The sequence below is a fragment of the Schistocerca gregaria genome, chromosome 3, assembly GCF_023897955.1.
Source record: "Schistocerca gregaria isolate iqSchGreg1 chromosome 3, iqSchGreg1.2, whole genome shotgun sequence".
NCBI lineage: Eukaryota > Metazoa > Arthropoda > Insecta > Orthoptera > Acrididae > Schistocerca > Schistocerca gregaria.
In genome coordinates this window covers 708,691,953-708,719,090 of record NC_064922.1, presented here as the reverse complement: position 1 = coordinate 708,719,090, position 27,138 = coordinate 708,691,953, and the positions used below count along the sequence as shown (strand labels likewise).

The 27,138-nt window shown below is 42.0% G+C and overlaps 1 protein-coding gene across 1 annotated transcript in view; it reads left to right on the top strand.

Moving 5' to 3' along the window:
• LOC126355995 (glycine receptor subunit alpha-2-like) overlaps positions 1 to 24,386 on the top strand; it is a 651,703-nt gene extending 627,317 nt beyond the window's left edge. Inside the window, exon 11 of the mRNA XM_050006618.1 lies at positions 21,861 to 24,386. Coding sequence (XP_049862575.1) covers positions 21,861 to 22,004 — 144 coding nt within the window. The 3' untranslated portion in view covers positions 22,005 to 24,386. The remainder of the gene's footprint in view (positions 1 to 21,860) is intronic.
• The last annotated feature ends 2,752 nt before the right edge of the window (positions 24,387 to 27,138 follow it).

The following is a 27,138-nucleotide window of genomic DNA, read 5'->3' as shown; positions in this document are numbered from 1 at the left end:
TATGGATCCTTCTGAAGTTCGTAAGGTTACAGTTCGTATTTTCCCATCTCTTCCTTCATAAAGATCTTCTATCCGCGCCTTCCTCGACATGTGTCGTGGACGAACATCCGCTTGTAGAAGAAGAACGACATCGCCCAGTTGGAGTCTTCCTGAACCTAGCCTTGGCTCATGAGTTTCATGGAAGATTTTGAGCAGGATCAGATATTCTTTCTTCCACCTGTTCCAGAAGTGTTCTACCATCTTCTGCAGCCGTTGAAATTCCTTGGACACGTCCTTTCTAACTGGTGATTCGGGACCAGTAGGTAGTGTTGTAAGTCGATCACCTACAAGGAAATATGCGGGCGTCCGTGGCTCAGATTCCTCTCCCCCTTGCGTAATTGGTCTAGAGTTTGGTGCTGCTTCTATGCTGACCAGGATTGTGTCGAGACCTTCTTCGACCAACTGTGACTGTCCTAAAAGTTTTCTCAGGCAGCGTTTGGCAGCTCCCAGCATCCGTTCCCAGAATCCTCCACACCAAGGCGGGTGTGGGGCGACGAATTTGCTGTGCGAGGTACTTGTGCGTCTTGCTTGCCATGAGAGACTGCCAGAGCTCCTTCAGCTCTATGTGCGTGGCATGGAATGTAGCAGCGCTATTAGTATAAATTGTGCTGGGCACTCATCGTCTTCCGACAAACCTTTGTAGAGCTTGAAGAAATCTGTCAGTTGACATATCTGAGCATAGTTCCAGGTGTATGGCTCGTGTTGTTGCGCATGTGAATAGAGAAATATACGCTTTCTTCGTAATATGTCCTTGTCTGACATATAATGGACCAGCAAAGTCAATACCTGTCACTGTAAATGGTTTCAGTGGTGAGACTCGTTCAGCTGGTAATGGAGCCTCAGTTTGTTGAACATGAGCCTTCACCATCTTACAAGGCAGGCAACGGTGTAGAACATGTTCAAATGCCTGTCGAGCTCCAAGGAGTCAGAATTCTGTTCTCAGTTCAGATAACACTATGTTTACTCGAATGTGATGCAAACGAATGTGAGTCTGCTGGATCAGTAAACGTGTGAAATGATGATGTCCTTCAAGAAGAATATGGTGGCATTGATCTCTGGGTAATGCTGCAAACTGCAGCCGTCCTCCTAGACGAATAAGATCATTATCCAAGAATAGGTTGTAACGAACTATCTGAGAATTACGTGGTAGAGGCATGTTGTTGTATAGTGCATGCAGTTCGAGCGCAAAATGTTGTTGTTGAACAACTTGAATCCAGTAAGTGCGCGCTTCGCCGAAATCTGATGCTGTTAGTTCTCCAGACGTTCAGTTTTTTTTTTTCAATAAGTGCCGTTTAAAGCGATGTACCCATACTGTAACTCTTAACAACTTGAAGTAGCTACTGTACCTCGTAGCTGTTAAAATAGGGATCGTTGTTTGTACCTTGAAGACTTGGTCTGTTAATATCTTCTTTTCTGGCAGGGACTGCTCTTCCGTCTGTAAAATTCGAGGCCACTGTGTTCTGTTCTTTGCTAACCAAGCAGGTCCATGGAACCATACAGAAGCATGGTGAAGAGTATCTGCTGTGATACCCCTGGAGGTTAGATCAATTGGATTTTCGTCGTTAGGGCACTGCCTACACTGTGACGGATTCGTTAGTCGTTGTATTTCCGTAACACGGTTTAACACAAAGGTTTTCCATTGATTAGGGTCATGTTGTATCCATCCTAAGGCTACAGTTGAGTCACTCCACAATGTTGCACGACTTGCATTATAGCTCGTGGCCTTACAGAAATAATGAAATAGTCGTGATCCAAGAAGTGTCGCTAGAAGTTCCTGCCGTGGAAGAGTTATTTTTTTGATGTGAGCTAGTCGGTTTTTACTGCAAACTAAATGGACTGATACTATCCAGAATGAGATTTTCACTCTGCAGCGGAGTGTGCGCTGATATGAAACTTCCTGGCAGATTAAAACTGTGTGCCCGACCGAGACTCGAACTCGGGACCTTTGCGTTTCGCGGGGAAGTGCTCTACCAACTGAGCAACCGAAGCACGACTCACATCCGGTACTCACAGCTTTACTTCTGCCAGTATCCGTCTCCTACCTTCCAAACTTTACAGAAGCTCTTCTGCGAACCTTGCAGAACTAGCACTCCTGAAAGAAAGGATATTGCGGAGACATGGCTTAGCCACAGCCTGGGGGATGTTTCCAGAATGAGATTTTCACTCTGCAGCGGAGTGTGCGCTGATATGAGCAATTGCCCGCGAAAGGCAAAGGTCCCGAGTTCGAGTCTCGGTCGGGCACACAGTTTTAATCTGCCAGGAAGTTTCGGACTGATACTATATTTGTTGTGGTGCACCGTACATAAAGAACTGCTCCGTAGGCCTTTTCTGATGCGTCGCAGAAGACATGGATTTCTGGCACAGTGTTTTCAGATACACCAACTCATGGGGGCATTTTTATGTGTGAACATGATGGCAATGTTGATATCCACATTCGCCAGCGTTTGCTAAGATCAAGGGGTGAGAGCTCATCTCACTCAATTCCTCTTGACCAATTTTTTTTTTTAATTATTTTTGCAGTGAGGGACACAGGCGACAACAAACCCAGTGGGTCATAGAATCTAACAGTGTTTCGTAGCACTTCTCGCTTAATGGCAGGACGATTTATAACATTTTCCGTAAGACTGTTGTGAACAACACTGAGCCTATCAGTCTGTGTGTTCCAGTGGATTCCCAGTACCACCGTATCTGTAGTGTTTATGACATCTTCTGATTGCTATATTCCAATCAGTTGGCCTGAATTTGTGGCCCACTTTGCCATTGGTAGACTGATACGTCCCATGAGTGATGTAAGCTCATAATATAATTACGGCATTGTCATTTTTAGCACCTGCTACAAAATCATCCATGCACATATCATCTTCAACAAGTAAAGCAGCTAGCGGAAAATTCGTTTTATGCTTACAGGAAGTTCTTACAGCGTGGCTGCAAAAGGAAACGGACTGCAGCTAAGTCCGAAAGGTAGCCGGATGAAGCAGTATGTAATCCTTTCGTCAGTTGTAATATAGTTTCCCTGTTGATCCACGATTACTTCGTACCTAAAAAAAAAAAAAGAAAAAAAAAAAAAAAAAAAAAACTCGTGGGATCTCTACCTTTCCTGTGAAGAACTAACTGTAGTAGTGCTTGTTTGATATCGGCAACTAAGGCTACTTGATGTAGACGATATCTTAGTAACATTGAAAGAATGTCACGAAGTAAATTAGGACCTGTTTCTAAAAAGTCATTCAAGGAACGTGCATTCTGGTCGTGCGACGAACCATCAAATACAGTCCCCCATTTGATGACACCTAACATTTCTTTCTTTACTGCATGATGTGGCAGATAAAATGTGTCACGCAATTTCTGTCCAGAGGGGGTCACTTCCACATGTTACTTCTTGATGTGTTCTATCATTTGCGCCTCGTAAATTTGTTTCAGTTTCTTGTCCTTCGTAAATTTTTTCTCCAGTGAAGCAAAACTTTTCTTTGCTTGCTGAAGGTTATTAGATAACATAAAGTTAGGTTTTCTGGTGAAAGACACCACTCTTCTTTTGTCTTCGATGGAGTAGGGTTTTGAGAAATCTTGCAATAACGCCAATTCCTTCAGATTCAGAGTTGTTGTTTCATCATCTGTGATTCCCATTGTTTCTAAATTCCAGAAACGTAGTAAAATATCGTCTGTTGTTGTCGCTGTCTCTAAACTGATGTACACTCCTGGAAATGGAAAAAAGAACACATTGACACCGGTGTGTCAGACCCACCATACTTGCTCCGGACACTGCGAGAGGGCTGTACAAGCAAGGATCACACGCACGGCACAGCGGACACACCAGGAACCGCGGTGTTGGCCGTCGAATGGCGCTAGCTCCGCAGCATTTGTGCACCGCCGCCGTCAGTGTCAGCCAGTTTGCCGTGGCATACGGAGCTCCATCGCAGTCTTTAACACTGGTAGCATGCCGCGACAGCGTGCACGTGAACCGTATGTGCAGTTGACGGACTTTGAGCGAGGGCGTATAGTGGGCATGCGGGAGGCCGGGTGGACGTACCGCCGAATTGCTCAACACGTGGGGTGTGAGGTCTCCACAGTACATCGATGTTGTCGCCAGTGGTCGGCGGAAGGTGCACGTGCCCGTCGACCTGGGACCGGACCGCAGCGACGCAAGGATGCACGCCAAGACCGTAGGATCCTCCGCAGTGCCGTAGGGGACCGCACCGCCACTTCTCAGCAAATTAGGCATACTGTTGCTCCTGGGGTATCGGCGAGGACCATTCGCAACCGTCTCCATGAAGCTGGGCTACGGTCCCGCACACCGTTAGGACGTCTTCCGCTCACGCCCCAACATCATGCAGCCCGCCTCCAGTGGTGTCGCGACAGGCGTGAATGGAGGGACGAATGGAGACGTGTCGTCTTCAGCGATGAGAGTCGCTGCTGCCTTGGTGCCAATGATGGTCGTATGCGTGTTTGGCGCCGTGCAGGTGAGCGCCACAATCAGGACTGCATACGACCGAGGCACACAGGGCCAACACCCGGCATCATGGTGTGGGGAGCGATCTCCTACACTGGCCGTACACCTCTGGTGATCGTCGAGGGGACACTGAATAGTGCACGGTATATCCAAACCGTCATCGAACCCATCGTTCTGCCATTCCTAGACCGACAAGGGAACTTGCTGTTCCAACAGGACAATGCACGTCCGCATGTATCCCGTGCCACCCAACGTGCTCTAGAAGGTGTAAGTCAACTACCCTGGCCAGCAAGATCTCCGGATCTGTCCCCCATTGAGCATGTTTGGGACTGGATGAAGCGTCGTCTCACGCGGTCTGCACGTCCAGCACGAACGCTGGTCCAACTGTGGCGCCAGGTGGAAATGGCATGGCAAGCCGTTCAACAGGACTACATACAGCATCTCTACGATCGTCTCCATCGGAGAATAGCAGCCTGCATTGCTGCGAAAGGTGGATATACACTGTACTAGTGCCGACATTGTACATGCCCTGTTGCCTGTGTCTATGTGCCTGTGGTTCTGTCAGTGTGATATCTGACCCCAGGAATGTGTCATTAAAGATTCCCCTTCCTGGGACAATGAATTCACGGTGTTCTTATTTCAATTTCCAGGAGTGTAGTTTGCCGTCACAAGGTTAGCTGTGGTGCTTGATTTGCCTCCACTAAGAATCCAACCTAGAATGGAAGGTACCAGAACAACTAATGACGTTGGTCGAATCGGAGAGGAATCTTTAACGATTTTCCAACAGTAATCTGCTCCGATAAGAATCTCGATGGGAAGATCTTCTGTACCATCCCTTACGTCCGCAAACTGAAATCCCAGTGTGCGTAAAAGTTTTCTTAAATCAGAAAGCACAGATTGGTAAGCGGAAAATGGGTATGTGCTTTCAAAAGCAGTCGTAGACATCTTGTAATCAGTTCCTGTACCCTGTAGTGTGAATTCTACTACTCTACGATGCGTTGAAGTTGCGGATGGCATTTGAAAGGCATTGAAAGATAGATCAAGATGTTCTATAGTTCTTAAACCTAGCTCATCAGTCATGAACTTGGAAATGAAGCTTGACTGACTACCGCTATCGAGAACGCAGCGAGTAAGTTTGCTTAATCCTGCGAGTCCACTGACCCAAACTCGAGCTGTCTGAAGAGAGGTAAAACCTGCTGAACTTACGTCGATTCTCCCTACACTGTAGAGCTAATTTGCTGAGAAGATAAAGACGAGGCAGCAATATCAGTACAAATAGCTTTGTGATTACTTTTCTTGCACTTAGAACACGATACCTTGCCCTTTCTAGCATTATGACCTCGGTTTAGACATATAAAACAGCGATTATCTTGCGCTAGTTTATCGATACGTTGTTGGCTGTCAGTTACTATGTTGCAGTCATGGGCCCAATGACAGCGAGCTTCGCAAAATTCGCAATATGGTTGTACGGGTACTTCTCGTTTAAGCTTACGAGGATTTTTCGCTTGCTTTGAATTTATGTGAAGCGCTGAAGCAGTGGACGTGAAGCTAGGAGATGACTGATATTCCGTATGAATCTTTTGTGCAGTGAGAGCACCACTAACTTCTGCTTCCAAAATGTTAAGTAGTTTCAGTACGTCTCCTTCCGCTACTTCGGTTCTTCTAGCATGAATGACCCATTTATGGCACATTTCAGCGGGAAATGCACGCAGAATTTTCAGAGTGAGAATTTTACCGTATGCCACGACGTCTTCTCCTAAGGCACGCAGTGCCTGAATACGACGGTTACATTCCAGGAGTGTACTGTTCATCGTTTCAGGTGTCGCTGACTGTACAGGCTTTAGCGCATCCAAATAATCGAAGTGCGCCTGTATAATGCGATTGCTGTCCCCGTATCTATTCAATAAAATTTTCTTTGTTTCTTCATACGTGTTACCAGTTATACGTATTCCATCTACTAGCAACTTCGATTCGCCTGACAGATACCCTCGTAGGAAAACATGTTTGTTTACTGTACAAAGGGATGGATCTTTACCAATGGTTGATTCAAATTGTTCCCAGAGGCGGGACCACATTTCGACATCTCCACAAAATGACTCAAGCTTAGCTGCTGGTAGCTTGACAGAGTGGAATACAGTTGGCTGTGTGAGCACTGGTGGTGACGTGATATTTATCTGCGACGTTGTGGCGGAAAGCTTGTAATCAATTGCTTTTGTAGCCTTCTGTATAGCGCGTTTGACTTTGTCTATATATTCCTCACAGCTCAGCACGTCTTCATTGTATTCATCGTCAGAGAGAAAATAGTGAATAGCGTCATCTAATGGAACGAGCTTCTCTAGAGTTTCTTGAAGACGTTCCTTGTAATGTTCAAAATCATCAAACGGGCTTTTTGTGGTAAGAGCATCAACAGCCGCACAAAACCGCGTAGCATTAGCCCTCTCCCTAGCCCGCATTCTTTTGAAGTTTGCTAACTGTATCTCTGAGTCGTCCTGCATTATGTCTTATTAAAGACGGCTTTTGTAAGTTTGTTTACGTGTGCGCTTGTGAATAGCTTAAACGTTTAACAAACAGCGTATGCGCATACGTAAGTAAACGAAAACCTTTTAACAAAACTAACTACTCTGAGTGCAAGTTTCAGGCTTGCAATACAAGGCCACAAAAAATGTTTTGAAGCAACCAGTCCATGCGATCATATTATTTTGGAACGGACTTAGCTTGTGATGCAGTCCGACATCGTCTCTTGTTTCCTACAGCGTGAAGTAAGCAGTTAATTGTTGAAATCACGCAGGAAATCGCAATTTCTTCCCCGGTTTCGGTACCAAAATATTACGGGCACACAACACCGTGATTCCAATACAACATTAATTTATTTCTCTCGAAGGAACGTACATCATGGAATATAAAACACTAATTCAAGGATAATCAATATTTCCAGAGGGTCTATAATTACAAATATCAACCCGCAACACAGCGAAACAAAAACAGAGAAGCCTTGAGGAGGCGTCACCGAAATCCCACTACGAATGTTTAATTGACTATCGATATTTTAATCGATATTCACTGGATTGGTAATTATCTTACATTTTCGGTTATGTTTAGCAGTTGTGTCAAGACGAAAGTTTTCAGTTGAGTGGTGCTTTGTTTCTTTTAAACTTTTCTTCTGACTCTTACGGAACAGTGTCTTATTTACTTTGCCAATATAGTATCGTTCTTTTATTAAATTTTACACCTTTTATTTGGATTTTAACTACGAATTTTATTTCCACAAATTTTATGAGAGGTGATACTTTATTGTCAGATACCTATTTTGCCAACTGAAGTAATTTTAATCAACGACAACGCATAATTTGTTTTAACTACTACATTTACGACACTGATTACCCATGTGTCTTAGCATCGGTATTCTCTACTGGTCTCAGTTATTTTTGATATTGTACATATTAATTACAGCAATAACATTTACTGTGTCCATAGATTTATAGATTTTGATGTCGATAACTTCATCAGAATACTGTTGTGGTAAGTATGGCAGCTACGCATGGCCGTTAATCATATTTTTCTTGTGTATGACTACGCATGTAGTAGATTTCGTTTCAGCTAACTGAACTTAGTTGGTTGTATCACTGTTTTTCTATTTGTAACAGATCTGAAGACAACAAATAGCAAAAACCGGTAATTGTGAATTGTACAGATTATGTGATCAAGATAGGCCTCTACAAATAAACTGGTTACGACATTGTAGGATGTACATGTGGCTGTGTCGTACAACTTACATTATTAGAACAGATTTGTTCATGGACAGTAGGCCTAATTTATTTTTGAACTACCAGCGTATCTGCAGTCATCTGAGGCATAGATCCAAAAGGTGTACAAAATGAAATAATATGCCTAAAGAAAGTACCAAAATAACTTTATTGTTAAATTAAACCAACAAATTACTGTAAAATCAAAATATAACATTAACTTAATGGCGATTTGTTCAACCCCAACCATCCTCCCTGCCGTGCTGTCCACCGACAAGAGCAGCTAACCGTTGCTTTCCAAGCCCCCTGTTGGGTGTAGTTCATTGGTCGCACGCACTGACACACTCCACGCATTGTAAACTGACTCTTCTTTGGCATAGTGGCGGCAACGTTGAGGGAACGCTATTCGTGAAGCCTTTCCAACTCTTCGACGACAGATCTGAGCTTATTCTGTGTGCGTGGAGCATTTCTGCGACGTCACACTGAAAGAGCCGGCTGGCCTCCATCCTACTCAACCGGGTACTTGACGACAAATAGTGGAGTGGTCTCGATTGGGTTGATACATGGAATAATGAGTGCCTTGATACTGCTGCATAGCTCTCAGGCTGTCCTGGTCAGTGCTTGGAAACATCTGAAATTCCCCTATTACACTGGCCCAAAACGTACGTAACCTATCTTCTTTCTGAACAAATGTGTCTCCATGTCTGAACAGTGCATTGGTATATGGCTACATCTTCGCCCTTATACCATGTTATCAGGTGTGAAACAAAAGTTGAATTTGTCGATGAAGGAGTCCTTAAAGTTCCATCCCAGAGTTCACTTGCTCGCCTCCTCGTCCCACTCACTGTACTGTACATAATGGACGACTCCTGTCACATCTTTAGTGTAGGCACAGTTTCGTAGTATGTGTGTTGACATAGCTTTTACACGTTTCTCCATGAGTCAGCGTGCAGATTGGTTGTACTTATCTCGCAAGACGTACGGGTAACAATTTCTGGACGCCAGCTGTCAGATAGTGTTTCTGACTGCGGGCGACCACTACTAGTCACATTTTCAGTGTTTTTTGTCTCACAACGGCGGGTAAATGTTCCGATGATATGGCTGCGGTCTATAGCAAATCGACGGCAAACTTGCATTTCTGTGAAGTCTTCCTACCCCTGTAGAGATAAAGTGCACAATTTCCAAATTTCAAATGACACATTAAGGCTTACTGACAAACGTGAATAGTGTTGAGAACCTGTAGTTTCCACATAACGATCGGAGCTTAGATGCAGTCAATTGAACTAGATGGTATCGAAATTACTTCCACATATACTAAAAAGGTGCTTCTACGGAACTGTACCCAGTGGTGAAAACAGCATTGAGGAAAGGGTTTCTATTGGAAGATACTCAAAATTGCCAAGTTTTGAGTATGATTCAAAAAAGATTTTTGAGTCGAGGGTATTGAGTACAGTAGATATGTACTGGCGATACGAGTACACAGTGGAAGAGAAACGACTTGATCGTTGTACTCAAAAACTGGATGAGCTTAACAATTTCTGCAGTCAGTAGATTTGTTTCCTCTAAGGGATTAGAGAACGCTAGGAATTTTACTGGGTGAGAGTTATTGAAGTACACGAAATGAACTCGTCGTAACTTCTGTGTTAGGACGTTCAAACTGCACTGTGGGCTGCGGGGCCTGGTGGAATTAGTAATAGCATGCGCAAGCGCCTTGTTTTTGCCGGAGACTTTCTTTTGGATGGGTTCATCAATAACTTTTGGAGCACTGAGAATCCACATTTCGAGGTCAAGAAGTATCTTCACCCTGGTCGGATCATCTGAACAGGAGCAAGATAGTTTGAGACCTCTAACTTTTGCCCAAGATAAAATTTGTAAGAAGAAATAGCTCATTATTTACATGACAAACTCCTCCCTTCCTTTACGCCATGGCAACCCCATGTTGCCGGCCTTCTCTGTAGGTTTGTTCTAAACAGCACACAATTTTTGGAGTCTGCAGACAATCTAGAAGGCTGCATACATTTCCCTCCACGTCCGAGTTTTCATCAAGCGACCAATTCTAATACAGGAAGACGACTTCTTGGAGCTGGCAACGGTCGGGGGCAGACTGGGACATTTCTGCGAGGCGTCGCCGCTGCGGGCTGGGGACGACCGCGATGAGGTCTCCTACGTCTTCAGCGACGACACTGCCGGCCGAGCGCGAGTGTACTGCGTGAGGTTTAAAGCTGATATCACTCTTCATTTCAAACACAGCCGTCAGCACGTTCTAGCACAGTACACGAGCACAGCCAGTAAACAACATTGGCACTCCTAGCCTACAACTAACACAGTATGTATAATTTATTGTATGCACCGACTTAAAATTTATTTGTCACGATGAATTCGCAAGCTAGTATAAAATTTTCGTTAGGGCACAATAAATTCTATGTGAAATTGCATAACACTAAAGTTATGTTATAGAGTTATTTTCAAGTGTCTGGAGATTGTGTTACCTCACAACAAGTGACTACTGAAGTAAACATTACGTAGGGTTCTCATGGACTATCTTTGGTACAGTTATTCTGAAACATTGTAATTATGTGGTCTTTGGTGTACAGTACACGAAATTGTTTTATCAGTTACTATTAGTCAATACCGTTGTCCATATTTGAACTCTGCATAAAATGAATGTAGCTGTGACAAGAGAAAAAGCAAAAATCCTATCAATTACAAATTTCCCACCATCTAAGTGCTTTAGGTGAGGGGAGAAAATAAATACTTCATTGGCTTCAATACTTTTAAAATAAATCGCCTCAAAAATCATTCTTGAGTTGCTGATTACCACGTAGCTTTAACATGCAGGAACTATACGAATAAGAATGTCTGTGATCTAGAAACACTCCTGTGGTTAGCTTGTTCCTCGAATAAGTTCTTTGAATTTATTGGACTATGTAGGTAAGGAATAAATAAGAAAGCCCGTTTTTTCCACTGTCAGATGCTGAAGAAACGTTCTTCTCTTTAAAGATACAGCACGGATGTGACAGGCCTTTCAAGTGCCTGAGGAAAAAACTTAGCTGCAAGATTTTTTGCATATGTGAATTGCTCTTGCTCACAGAGTGAACACGTTTCTACGGTATTGTTGATGGTTGCATTCGTAGATGATTTTAATAGCCGAATAGTTATTATATAAATACCTGATGTTATGATTATTAATGTCTCAGACAGCAGCCCCATATATCAGTAGTGAAGCAGTTTTTCCGATAACCAAGAATACCTCTCTTCCCATTATCCAATTTTTGAGTGAAAGCTACATGTGAATGCGTGCATGATACCAACTTAAGAAAAAAAAATGTACGATCAAGAGTTGCTGGTAGGCGTTCTCAATTGCAACACGAGTGCCTAATCTTACAGCAGATATTCTGACAGCTGCTGGATCACGGTAGCTGCTGCATCAAGTATCCCATGTACCTGCAATGCCAACTTGTGCTTGCATCTGCAATGTGAACATAATCTTAAACATTAAGATAGCTAATAGTAATGGGAACTCATTTCTCCTAACTTTTCTAACTAAACTAAAAGTTACTTCTTGTCGGGAACAGTGTCAAATACTCTCATTAAGGCAATGAAGTAGTACTGGGGATGAGTGGGATTCTAAAGGCTATTCATTCATTAATATTTAGTCCCTGGAAAATTCTGAGAATAATTTATTTACTTCTCCATATTTTTTTCTGATGAAGCTTGTGCTCCGTATGTGTCAAACACGATGTAGGCCAGGCCAAATATATTTGTGTTTCTTTTTTCATCACAGATAATCAAAAGAGAAACCCTTAACTGTATCTGGATTAATCAGGTACTAAGTCAAAAGCCTCTCATATTAAGATCATCATATGGTCTCCCATAACAAATAAAACTGATGGTATAATAGTCCCATTCTAAGTGCGAGTAGCAAATAGGGAAACAATCTCTAGTGTTCTTTCTGTACCCCACATATTAATTTGCACAAATCTGGAAACATTTAAGGCTGCACATCTAGTTTTTTTATAAATTTATCAAGGGTTTGTTTTCAAGGCCTGTCCATATCCCTGAAAAGTGATGTAGAGATGTATAGGCCGAATTAATCAACCAGGAAACTTGTGTAATAATTACAGTTAGTGGAAAGCGGTCAAACTCGTTAGTGCATTACCGCACTTTACATTATTCCATATCCGAGTCAACAGTTTTATTGGCTATTATTGAAATACAGTCTGTTATTATCTGGGACTTCTACCACAAGTCTATCAGATGAAACTGTATTAGTCGCCATTTATAAAATTTTAACTGACTTTCGTAACAGCCACGAATACCGGTAACATGTCACTATCCTCAAATCTTAATAAAGTAGAATGTATGTGCAGCCTCTTCATCATACTGGGAGCAACTAAAAATGTACAGACGATACAAACACACACGCAGTTAGCTGTCTTAAAAATATCAGTAAAAAAAGGTATCTTAACAAAAGGAGCAACTTCCGTGATAATTGTGAATTACGAGGGGAACCGTTGAAACTATGGAAGTTGAGAGGGTATGCTCTAGTTCAAACTATGCGGAATTTTCATTTTTATTCTATTAACCGTACGTGGTAATGATCTCAGGCTGAGGAGCAACGGTCGATCGAACAAAGATTTGGAACAACTTCATTTAGCCCTGAATTACATTTCATTACGATTCTCCCAATTAATCTCAGCATGACACCTGCTATCCGTAAAGGACGTTTCCGTTTTTGGAGGCAAGCAACCGCAAACCTTTGACTTAGAACTGAGTTTCACAACATTGTCGACAGCACAAACTATGATCATTTGTACATAATATCGAACAAGCATTAAACTTCTTCCATAATTCTATAATAAGACTATAATCATATGCACCTGTGTGTGTCACTTTCTTGAAAACAGGGATAATCTACGTGTGTTCCCAGTCGTTTGTAAAACCTCGTTTCTCCATCGGCCTACGATGAACTACTACAAGAAGGGAGCAAGTTATTTTGCGTAGCCCGTATGACCAAGACAGCAGCAATGGCTTAGTAATACTGCAGCATTCCAGTTAAAATAATCTAATCTACTTTTATACATGGTAGATTGTAAACCTTCGAGAAATTATATATACCTAGCTACTGTTAGTTGCTGAACTGATAAGATATACTGAAATATTTGTGATCCATTAGAAATATCTAATGTGTGTGGACATTTTGGCCATATCATTCAATTATTTTAGCACATTTTTCAATAATGTTATATTATTCAATATTCATAACAACAATTTTATTGGCCAGTACCGTGGAAATATACACCGAGGCAAAAAAAAATTCATGAAAACGTAGTGCTACTACAGATACGGATAACGTCCCCATTACACCTTTCACGCCTTCAGCACTACTTGCAGCTCGTAAGTGACAGCTTACCTTACTGAAGACTTTCTCAGCAGCAGAGCCTTAACAGATTTTTGTATTGTAAAGGTATGAACTGGCTTTTTCTCCTTCTCTGAAACCCCTGGAGGTGGCTAAAGCTATTTCCTACGTTGTTACTGGACCACATCACTGTAGCGTTGCCTACTAAGCAATATTTTCGTACAATTTGTTATCACTTAGTTGATTGAGCAATCCAACAATTTGCAATGAACATGTGGATATTGATATCACTCACATGTGGAAGTTCTACAAATCTTGAAGTTGGTTACGACTAAAGAACAAAGAAAATTCTTTCTGCACAGGGAGTGAGTGTTGGAGAGAGATCCTGATATTTGGAGATATTGTATTTCCACAAACACAAAGAATTATATATTCTGGATGGGAATTTGACCTTTGAAACCCATATTACACGAAGCGCTGCATATATCCAAGAGTTAAACAGCGGTTCATCACTGTATACAGGGTGTTAAGCGCGTAAGCGCAGATATTTTTATTGGTGACTGAGGAGAGTGTACTGAACAATACTACACGTTTTTAAGTTAGTTAGTGCCGCTAAGTACATGATGCAAGAGCAAGCCGTTAATGCGTATTTTCAATTGTGCAGCAGATCCGGTGTTGAAACTTAGATGCATGGCTGCAAAACGGGGGGGGGTTCTTTTATTGACAGGCGTAGGGTACTTACTACTGCCGTTAGTACCGTGTAAAAAACATCAGGTAGTAAATTACATGAGATGTTTGCGGGAAGATTATAAAACTAGGAGAAAAAAACAGCTAACACCCTGAAGCGGATACGTAATAAGATACTAATGGTCATAATATCTGCACTGATACCTCTTAACACCCTGAATAATGACTATAAGAGGTTTTTTGTGCAACAGACCCGTGTAATCGCCTTGTAAAGACGACTCCAATACACTGTAGGGCCACTACAACTGTAAAGGGCACATCTGTTTCTGTAAAGTTCGAAATTTTCAGATGCTCCTAGCCTGATTTCCTGGCTTTTTATATGTCATCCGCAATACATTTGGGAGCGGTGACATATATTCTACCCGTAAATTACACATCAAAGTTTTAAATCTGTCAATCGTACTCTTTATAGCTTATGTCCCTGAACGGAGGCAGCTGACACAGTAATTAACACATTGAGCTCTTTTCCGGAGACTACAAGTTTAACATCTGCGTAGGGTGGTCCAAATTTAGATTGCCCAAGCCGAATTCTTCTCCCATCCCTGTCCCGTCGGAGCATATTCTCCATCTGTAAGAGCTCATTGATGAGAAGCTCAATTTTAAACTTCTTTTCCCGGCCCTGTAATATTCACTACTGGCCATTACAATTACTACACCAAGAAGAAATGAAGATGATAAACGGGTATTAATGGATAAAAATATTCTACTACAACTGACATATAATTACATTTTCAATCAATTTGGGTGGACAGATTCCGAGAAATCAGTATCCAGAACAACCACTTTTGGCCGTAATAACGGCCTTGATACGTCTGGGCATTGTGCCAAACAGAGCTTGGATGGCGTGTACAGGTACAGCTGCCCATGCAGCTTCAACATGAAACCACAGTTCATCAAGAGAAGTGACTGGTGTATTGTGACGAACCAGTTGCTTGGCCGCCATTGACCATACGTTTCCAATTAGTGAGAGATCTAGAGAATGTGCTGGCCAGGGCAGCAGTCGAACATTTTCTGTTTCCAGGAAGGCCCGTACAGGACCTGCAACATGCGGTCGTGCTTTATCCTGTTGAACTGTAGGGTTTCGCAGGGATCGAATAAAGGGTAGAGCCACGGGTCGTAACACACCTGAAATGTAACGTCCAATGTTCACAGTGCCGTCAATGCGAACTAGAGGTGACCGAGACGTATAACAATTGGCACCCCATACCATTACGCAGGGCGATACGCCAGTATGGCGATGACGAATACACGCTTCCAACGTGCGTTCACCGCGATGTCGCCAAATGCGGATGCGACCATCATGATGCTGTAAACAGAACCTGGATTCATCCGAAAAAATGACAGTTTGGCTTTCGTGCACCCAGGTTCGTCGTTGAGTACACAATCGCAGACGCTCGTGTCTGTGATGCAGCGTCAAGCGTAACCGCAGCCATGGTCTCCGAGCTGATAGTACATGCTGCTGCAAACGTCGTCGAACTGTTGGTGCAGATGGTTGTTGTCTTGCAAACGTCCCCATCTGTTGACTCAGGAATCGAGACGTGGTTGCACGACCCGTTACAGCCATGCGGATAAGATACCTGTCATCTCGACTACTAGTGATACGAGGCCGTTGGGATCCAGCACGGCGTTCCATATTACCCTCCTGAACCCACGGATTCCATATTCTGCTAACAGTGATTGGATCTCGACCAACGCGAGCAGCTATGTCGCGATACGATAACGCGCAATCGCGATAGCCTACAATCCGACCTTCATCAAAGTCGGAAACTTGATGGTACGCATTTCTCCTCCTCACACGAGGCATCACAACAACGTTTCACCAGGCAACGCCGGTCAACTGCTGTTTGTGTATGAGAAATCCTTTGGAAACTTTCCCCATGTCAGCACGTTATAGGTGTCACCACAGGCACCAACCTTGTGTGAATGCTCTGAAAAGCTAATCATTTGCATATTACAGCATCTTCTTCCTGTCGGTTATATGTCGTGTCTGTAGCACGTCATCATCGTGGTGTGGCAATTTTAATGGCCAATAGTGTGGGTCTATGCTCTGCTAGTACCCACATTCTGTTTATTCTGCCTTTCCGACACGATTACTTAACTGATGAGCGACTGTGCGAGTGAGTCCCTTCTTGTCATGTACTGCTACTTAACAGTATAGGGATCTCTTTTTAAAGCAAATTACTAGCTATTTTCATACCAATTAATAATATCTGCATTACCTATGCTTGCTTCATTGCAGTTTGCTTTTCTTTTATCACTAAGAAACTGATATTTACGGTAACATCATTTATTTTACTCCTTGCTACATATAGCTTTCAGCTGCCTCGTCTTGAGCATCATTTTAAACGCCGATTCAATGACACTTCATTGTCGGATAGGCACTAAAACTGAACTAAAAAATGGACAGCATTATTACAACTGAATATAATACACTCCTGGAAATGGGAAAAAGAACACATTGACACCGTTGTGTCAGACCCACCGTACTTGCTCCGGACACTGCGAGAGGGCTGTACAAGCAATGATCACACGCACGGCACAGCGGACACACCAGGAACCGCGGTGTTGGGCGTCGAATGGCGCTAGCTGCGCAGCATTTGTGCACCGCCGCCGTCAGTGACAGCCAGTTTGCCGTGGCATACGGAGCTCCATCGCAGTCTTTAACACTGGTAGCATGCTGCGAGAGCGTGGACGTGAACCGTATGTGCAGTTGACGGACTTTGAGCGAGGGCGTATAGTGGGCATGCGGGAGGTCGGGTGGACGTACCGCCGAATTGCTCAACACGTGGGGCGTGAGGTCTCCACAGTACATCGATGTTGTCGCCAGTGGTCGGCGGAAGGTGCATATGCCCGTCGACCTGGGACCGGACCGCAGCGACGCACGGATGCACGCCAAGACCGTAGCATCCTACGCGGTGCCGTAGAGGACCGCACCGCCACTTCCGAGCAAATTAGGGACACTGTTGCTCCTGGGGTATCGGCGAGGACCATTCGCAACCGTCTCCATGAAGCTGGGCTACGGTCCCGCACACCGTTAGGCCGTCTTCCGCTCACGCCCCAACATCGTGCAGTCCGCCTCCAGTGGTGTCGTGACAGGCGTGAATGGAGGGACGAATGGAGACGTGTCGTCTTCAGCGATGAGAGTCGCTTCTGCCTTGGTGCCAATGATGGTCGTATGCGTGTTCCGCGCCGTGCAGGTGGGTGCCACAATCAAGACTTCATACGACCGAGGCACACAAGGCCAACACCCGGCATCATGGTGTGGGGAGCGATCTCCTACACTGGCAGTACACCTTTGGTGATCGTCGAGGGGACACTGAATACTGCACGGTACATCCAAACCGTCATCGAACCCATCGTTCTACCATTCCTAGACCGGCAAGGGAACTTGCTGTTCCAACAGGACAATGCACGTCCGCATGTATCCCGTGCCACCCAACGTGCTCTAGAAGGTGTAAGTCAACTACCCTGGCCAGCAAGATCTCCGGATCTGTCCCCCATTGAGCGTGTTTGGGACTGGATGAAGCGCCGTCTCACGTGGTCTGCACGTCCAGCACGAACGGTGGTCCAACTGAGGCGCCAGGTGGAAATGGTATGGCAAGCCGTTCCACAGGACTACATCCAGCATCTCTACGATCGTCTCCATGGGAGAATAGCAGCCTGCATTGCTGCGAAAGGTGGATATACACTGTACTAGTGCCGACATTGTGCATGCTCTGTTGCCTGTGTCTATGTGCCTGTGGTTCTGTCAGTGTGATCATGTGATGTATCTGACCCCAGGAATGTGTCAATAAAGTTTCCCCTTCCTGGGACAATGAATTCACGGTGTTCTTATTTCAATTTCCAGGAGTGTATTTATGCTATCGTTGCGAACAGAAGTTTTTTTTGTGAAAATTTCCTCTACTCAGCGGAATGTTTTGAAATGATATAAATACTTTAGTCAGGTCTGTTAAGACCTTACACAATATATGAATAAAATATGTTGCTATTCATTAACGCTGCTAATGCTCAAAAGTTATGAAACACTAATGTCTTCCTGACTTCCAAATAATTTGAAGTTAACTTTAAAGCTGTTAACGCAATTACGGCGATTAATTTACACATAATGTATCATAGTTTTACCGAGAATTTGTATATACGTAAAGGAGAGCAATTGTAACACTCATAATGGTTCCACTATCGTTTTTGCAGCTGTGTGTCACATGTCACATGTATATTAAACATACACCTGTTTTATTTTCTGTTGACAGTATTATAACAAACAGCGAGATATGCAGGTGAGATTTATCTTATGAAGAATACAATATCTGCCCAAGAACAAAAATTAAGGTTCAAAAGCTTTTCAGGACTGAAAAATTCCCACATATATTCTTGCACTACACTCGCGTTTAGAGCGGATGAATCTTAACTGTTACAAACCGACTCTCAATTCGTGTCATTTTAAAATGTTATGTCCTTTCACCAAATTACGGCTACGTTATACATGTTAAGCATAGCTGATATGCAATTTCCTTTCTGTGTTATTCACTAAGAATAGGGAATTTTTTCTTATTTAGAACGTGTATCTTTTTCTAGTCTCTGTGCAGTAAGTTGTTCAAAAATTTGGCTTTCCAAATCCTCAGCAAATTTAAGTCCCAGTAAGCGAAATGACACAGAAAATACCCCATCATCGGATAGTTCTTATATTTCAGCCAACAGATCTAATGCTAGGTCATTTCAGATCCATCAATAAGCCATTATTTTTGTATCCTGCTTTTACTGCATGATCGTAATGCTGGTGGCGCTTTCAGAGCAGTAAAACAGCTTCAAACTGGTTCATGGCATACATTAACCGAATACAGTATTTTTATGCTTGTTTATGTACACAAAGATTGCAAAATTCCTGTTTGTAGCTACTTTTTAAAAATTTGTATTTAAATTTAAATCTCCTGCTACCACACGTACTTCTTGCCTTTATTTTTCTTCAGTAGCTACCATCACACTCACATAAAACTAAAACTGGACTCCTCCAGAACAGGCCATGAAGGCCCAACACTAAGGACCGGCCGCCGTGTCATCTTCAGCCCACAGCCGCCACTGGAAGCGTATATGGAGGGGCATGCGACCAGCACACCGCTCTCCCGGCCATATGTCAGTTTACGAGACCGAAGCCGCTACTTCTCAATCAAGTAGCTCCTCAGTTTGCCTCACAAGGGCTGAGTGCACCCCGCTTGCCAACAGCGCTCAGCAGACCGTATGGTCTCCCATCCAAGTGCTAGCCCAGCCCGACAGCGCTTAAATTCGGCGATCTGACGGGAACAAATGTTAGCACTGCAACAATGCCGTTAGAACCACACCCTCAAGGCTACGAAAAATTATAAGCAATCGAAGTGATAGACACAAAGAGCTGTTTGCCTGTGCACCCAAGAAACGTTGAATGATCTCCTTCCGACAGTGATTCGGAGGACATTTTTATATGTTATCTGAAATGTAAATGAGCCATTATCAATGTGAAATCATTCGATAACAACTTCTATATCTTCCAGTTTGTTTACTTTTATTCTGTTACTTCTTTTAATTAAAACAGTGTTCACAGCAAACTGCTCAAATACACATTGGTTTTGTCTCCCTGTGCATCTGTGTGCATCGCCTGACGAGGGCAGTTGTTTGTGTGTAGGTGTTTGTATTTCAGCATATCTAATATACAAGTAGCAGATTCAACCGAAAATTGAACATACATGTTATATCAGTTGATGTACTCTTTGGGTAAGACACTATTTGCGCCCGTAGAGGCTGGTGTGAATAGGACATTAGAGAATCACGGGAAGTAATCAACCAAAATTATACTCTTAGCTTATTGGTAAAAGTTGGAGGCTGTTTGTGTGGCATATGAGAGAACTCAGAGACTGCAGGTACAAGTACTGCTGTTAAACCTTTCGTTTACCGGGTCGTTGAATTATTAATAACTGTCCACAAATGTAAATTCGATTTCAGTCTAAATGAGGGAAGGTAACTCTGTAGAAACATCTTTACATATCTAGGTGGGACAGAAACAGTTTTTCCTCATTTATAGTTTTTGAGAGATTGGTGTCAATAGTTGTGTGCAACTCTGTAGATAACAATGAAACATTTCTTACTAGCTAATGACATATTCGTCTATACTCTAAAGATAGCATCCATATCCCCTAAGTTTCCATAGTTTTCAAAAGTATCAACTTCCTACACTTTCACAACGTTCGGAACTTGGAGTGACACCATATCAGTGGAGATAGTTCAAAAGTGATGAGAGATTACTTCTCTCATAACGTTACCCTGCTGGAGACCGGATAATGTTTAGTGCAAATTAATCAATGCTAGTGTTTCCCCAAACTATCTGATCAAAAGCATCCGGACAACACTACGTAATGGGGAATTGGACGCTACACATCAAGAGAGGAGATCTCTAAAGCGTAAAGGAAGGCGAGAAGTACTCTGTTACCTGTAGGGACGCAGTAACAGCAAAATGTGTCGGTCAGGAGATGACACTGATTTCTAAGCGTGGATGTCACTTGAGTATTAATTCCACCAGGGACATTTCTACCCTGCTAAAGCTGCCCAAATTAGGATAGTCGAGCATTGTGGATGGTTATTATGAAAAATCGCACGAAATCAGCGGAAGGATCCACTCGTGAGTTTTACAACAGCCCAACCAGCATTATGACTTGCGTACAAAGTGAAAAAGAATAGTGTACAATGATCGAGTAGCTCCATAATGCGCACATTTCCGTAGTGAGTGTTAAGCGATGCTTGAGAGCGATGCAACTATACAGTCATTTGTAGTGAACAATAACGTTGTACCCTGTGCCACTTGGGAAGGTTTGGGTGTGGTGAAAGCCTGGAGAACATTACGTGACTTCATGTATAGTTTCAACAGTTGAGTGCAATCTAGGTGTTGTGAGGGTATGGCTGCGGTTTTCGATGATAGAATGCAGTCCCTTAATTGCTCTTTAGAAAACGCTAAATGCAGAAAAATATAAACATATTTTACAGCACTGCATACTTCGCGCAGCAGAGGAAGAGTTCGGAGCCTGTGACTGAGTCAGTACGAAAAAGTACGCTGTCGTAGAGTAGCATCTGTGCGCCCATGATCTGTGGACAATTACATATGTGAGAATTACTTTCCTACCCCAAGGATCGGTCTAAATGAAATGGAAAACCTTAGGATCCGATGGACCGTCAACTTCGCTCCAAGCGCAGTGTCCACCATTACTGCTTTGTTTGGTTTCGGCTCTTCAAGAAGAATGGTGTTCCATTCCCTCATAGACGCCCCGATACCGCATTTAAAGTCTACCCAGCAGTATTCAAGCCATTACTCAATATTACTGTATAGTAATACTTTTGATCAGATAGTGTATGTATTTGGTGAAAAAGTGTTGCTCCTTGAAACTTTGGTAGTGCTATGGCCATATTAATATTTCTGGAGGTTTTCAAGGTGGTTTTCGTGCGGTGTTCACTCTGTTGCGGCCCACGTCCCAACATATACACAAAGAGAAACCTGCTGTGTCCGCAGAAGGGTGGCTGCCCGCCGGCGATCGCCGCCTTCCCGCGACACAAACTGCGGGCCCGTCGCATCGACGAACTGTCGCGGCTCTGCTTCCCACTGGCCTTCGCCTGCTTCAATCTGCTGTACTGGGCCTACTACCTAGTGTGGTAAGCACCCTGCTCTACTGGGCCCACCATCTCATCCGGTGAGCCGCCTGCTCCACTCGCCTGCTATCTGGTCTGGTGAGCAACGTGCTCTACTGGGCCGATTACGTGGTCGGGTGAGCAGCCTACCCTACTGAGAGTATTACCTGACCTGATAAGTGTGACGGCTGCAGGTTGCCGGAAACCACGAGAGATTACGTGAGGCAGTCCAGAGGGACACCAAGATCTTCACCTGTTACTCTTTCATCGTGTGAAAAGAGCGAGAACATCGATCGTTTGGCAGTTATTACTACGTTACATAAAAACTTCTTCTGCATTGAATCCCACTGATGAGAACGAACTATAAATCTCAATAACAACGGCAGAGTTTTGTTTTACTATGTGGAACTTGATATACCCCTTGTGTAGCGTCCATAGCGTTGATAAAATAGTGACATCTCCATGACTTTTAAGAATGTGACAAAGAGAAACTTGAAATCTTGTTGTTGCTCCATGTAACCCCGATGAATGATAAGAAATCACTACTCTTCCTGTAGGAACAGGTAGGAACTTTGCTTAGATGCAGTAATTGCAGAGTAAATTTTTCATTCCTGAGCAGAGCGTAAGTGGTCATGAAACTTACTGACAGATCCAAACAAAATCGGAATTCGAGCAATAGCCCATATTTTTCTCGGGAAATATTTGTAGAGATTGAAATGTAAGCGAACCATACTAGCGTATGGGATGTTTGAGTTCTGTCATGACTTATGTCTTGATAGCTCAGTTTTTTAGACCGATACTCAAAACTAACAACCACTTTCCTAGTTCAGCATGGTATGCTAAAGAGGTCACGTGCGCTCTGAGGTGCATACTGCCTGTCACAGCAAAAGAGAAATACCATACGTCGAAACACTGTACCAATGAATCGGTGCCATGAAACTTGACCAACTTTCGAATAACTGTACCTGCATAACGTAAATCTTCAACGAAGAAATTTAATAGAATACCTAATGTAGGTCGTTATCAGTCGGTTCGTTTTTTTACATCAACCTTACCCTGTGTTCAGTACAAATGTTTGCACATTGCAAAGATTTTATTTTAATTTCATGTAATAAAAAACTGAACGAATGTGTGTTAACATATGCAAGACACTTAAATGTATGTAAAGTTTATCTCAGTAGCTGTCATGATATCCTAATTTTTCACTCTTCCCGTTCAGAAAACTAATGTTTATTATTTCTGTTGCCAGCACCGACAGTTATTTAGTTATCGCCTGCCGTTCATTAATATTTCGTAGACTATAAATAGTAATAAGCAAATGCTTCACCAAAAAACAAATCAATATTTTTATTGTGTACATATTTGTCATCTAACATACAACTCACTGATGAAAAGAACAATACGTCTCTACTGTAACCTCTGGCTGAGTATTTGTCATCTGTCTTACCACTGATTCTATTTTTGTGTGTACACTCACGTCCCAAAAAAAAACTATTTTTAACAGACATAAGGAATGTATATATTTTCATTTCGTAAATATTTTGGGCACAAATTACAGTCAAATCACTATGGGACGTCTCCTTTGTCAAATAAAATAACTATTACCATATTTAAAGAACTTTTTATGTTTAACATGCCTGTGGTTTCTGAGCACAGACTACTTTACTTATCCGACTGTACATTTTTCTGATGAAATCTTCATCCGATTTCATAGGTATGTACCCACCTACGTTTTCCCCTACTGAGACAAATATCAGTAAGATTGTGTGCTACGTTTGAACACCGAACCCATCACGATTTGAATTTTACTTGGTTGGCTAAATTTTTATGACCCAGTCTAATATGTTTTTAAGGAGGCCGAAAGTGGATATTACAGTAGCACTGTTACACAAATTTTGCCACTCATTTAATGACAGAAATAATAGTGATGTAAACATAATACATCTATCTGCATTGTATCATCTGGGTTCCAAGTTCAGCTCTTTAATAAGTCAGAGAGAAAAAATCCTGACTGTTCTTAATTTATATAGCAGGCCTTCATAAGAAAAAGGAAATTTGAATTTTGCAATAGAGGTAAAATGTTTGGTTTTCTTTCAACACAGTAAATCTCCTAGTAACATATGTATATATTGTCCTCATCCATTGTCTACAAACCTTTTCTACAGATGTAGCATTTACCCATTTGTATTTCGGGAGATATGAATATGTTTTATTAAAAATGCGCAGATATTCTTGATGTCATCTCTATCAAAATAATGTTCTCCTTTTCTACTCATTTCGATAATATGTGAATTCTAATCATATTCACTAAGATCTCTTTGTCTATGAATTCTATGACTAATATAACTTCAGTTTTTGATGCAATATCTGTACCAGTGTAAAAGGAATAATAAATTAAACTATCATGTCAGGTAGAGATTATTTATTTAGACATAAATGAACGTCCTTTCTGATGTATTCCATCGTTTCACTGCACTCACCCTGTAAAGTTTGATGTGGTTTGATTGTTTAGGCTCATATGCACAAATATAGGGTTTTATGCTGCCCATGCGCTCAAGGCAGCCAACAAAGATAACAGCTTCAGTTTAAAAGCTAATAATTGCTGTCTTCTTGATATTAAATTCATAAAAGTCACTGACCTGCTTATTTTAGAGATAGTATGAATTTAGCACTATTATTAGCTCAAAACACATGTGAAACATAAAATGACACACACAATAAACAGCTGACGAAAGTCATTTGTTTTATCTGAGTAGCTCAAGAATTTTTCACATCCCTTTTCAACAGCTTTCAAAAGTCACTGACCATTTACACCACTTGAATGTAAGATGGCTACAACAGTGTAAGCAGCAAGTATGGCTGACTTACGTATTTTACGTTAGAGCTTCAGCACACAGTTTACTGCAGTAGGTAGTGGAAAAGGGCCTGTCAGTCTTCTCAAGCCAGGGAAGAATCTGCTTGAATAATTCAACAACAGAGACGCAACATGAGATCTGAACCTAGGTCAGACTCAAAAGATTTCACAGTGTTGGTACATTATGTTAGCAGTAGTGAGAATTAAAATATCAGTAACTGTAACATAAAAAACATATCTTTATAACTACAGCTGTGATAGCGATTCATCTACAAATTGTGGGTGTTTGAAGCAAGCCCTTATTAAATTTTCTTACCTTAAATTTATTTTTACTTATTACATACTATAAATAATGGATTCTTAAAGAAATATTTTCTTACACACTGCATGTATTTACTATGCACTGCTGCCTAATTATAAACCTAATATTAAACCTTAACAGTAGATGAGGCCTCACCCCAGTGGATAGGTAGCAATAACCAACTGTAACATGATACATTACTTGAATATCTGTTCGACCATGGCTGCTCTGTATGTGTGACACCCGTTTTCTTAAATTGATTTTCAACACAAGTTAATGTGAATTTTTGAAATTAGGTTTTTCCAAACAGAATATTTATAAAAAGAATTTGAGAGGATAACGTGTTTAGGAGATATTTTCAAAAATACAAATAACATTGTTATGTACTGTGACTGAAACAAAAGAATAGCTAGCACTGATGCGTTGTCATGATTTCTAAGTCTGTACTGAACAGGCAGCTCCAAGATATGACTCAGTTCAGCAAAAATTTAAGTACTTGAGCACATACTAATCAGTGAAAGCGAAATTACATAGGAAATTACCAGCGTATTAGAATGAACGTTTTAATTTCGATTAGTAATCGCCGGCCGGAGTAGCCGATCGGTTCTATGCGCTACAATCTGGAACGGCGCGACCGCTACGTTCGCAGGTTCGAATCCTGCCTCGGGCATGGATGTGTGTGATGTCCATAGGTTAGTAACGTTTAAGTAGTTCTAAGTTCTAGTGGACTGATGACCTCAGAAGTTGGGTCCCATAGTGCTCAGAGCCACTTGATTAGTATTGCTATGTTATTTAGAATCCTATACCTCAGAGTTTTATCATGTTCAATTTGCAGCAGTGCTGCAATAAACAAACGCTTCTGCGCCAAATCAAAAGTGATATCGCTCTGACAACCGGCAGTCTCTATCTAGAGCACAACAGGAAGTTCAACTTTCTCCCTTAACTCCTTAATTACGGGCCACAAGTTCAAAGGATCTCGAAGTTAGATATTTGCAGGAAATGAAAATATTTAGATACTACTGGAATGTCACACATTTACAATACATAAAGTTGACACGATTAATGACGGAATAATATCGTTACACTTCCATTCCAATATATGTTGTGGTCAATGTAAGCATGAGTAGATTGTTGCATGAGAAACGAAAGCCTCTTTGGTGCCTTTAATCACAGGACAAGCGCAAACTCTTACTCGAACCAATAATTAATCAACAGCATCTGTAAAAAGTATTTTTTTTCCTTTGCACCAGCTTTAAGGAATTTGGTTTTTGCAAAGTATGAAAAATAAGTGAACCACTTGTGTAACACAGATTTATTGAATAAGGCTTATTCCACAATAATGGAATTATCTTCTTCAGGAGAAGAATTTGATGCATATTGTGTTGAAATGCTACGTTAGAATAAATTAGTAATATACCCCCCAAAAAACGACGAATTTTACTCGTGATGTTCACATTCAGTTATATTATGACCATGGCCTGTTATTACTTTACTTGTGAACTGCAAAGCAAACTGCTTCATTATTTTCCACACAAAATATAACAAGTGTCACAATCTCCTTTGAATATAACAATTTTCTAACCAGAAAAGCAGGTCAAAGGGTTTCATAAACCTATGTTACGCATCTAGTTGGCCAATTCGTCATCCTTTCCAAAATCGTCACATTACATCAGCTGTTTAAGGCCACAGTCAAGATTTAATTAAAGTAGATTTCAACAAAAACAAGGAAAATTAATGATTACAAAACATGAATAGTAAGGTTCGACGTGTGCGAGTAAACGTAGTTGTGGACCAATAATATCAGACAGTGCAAAAATATTAATGAAGTCTTTATAAGCTCAGCAATTAGCTCTTCATACTGCAGTCTAAAGTCTAGTCTAGTAGGGAGAAGCCATGTTCCAGTAGAGCGATTGAGGATGATGGACTGGTCTTCTCTCGACGAATGATGTGTCAGTGGAGCCACCGGTTGGCGCTATCAAGTATAAAGGTAATGTTAACTCTGTGTGA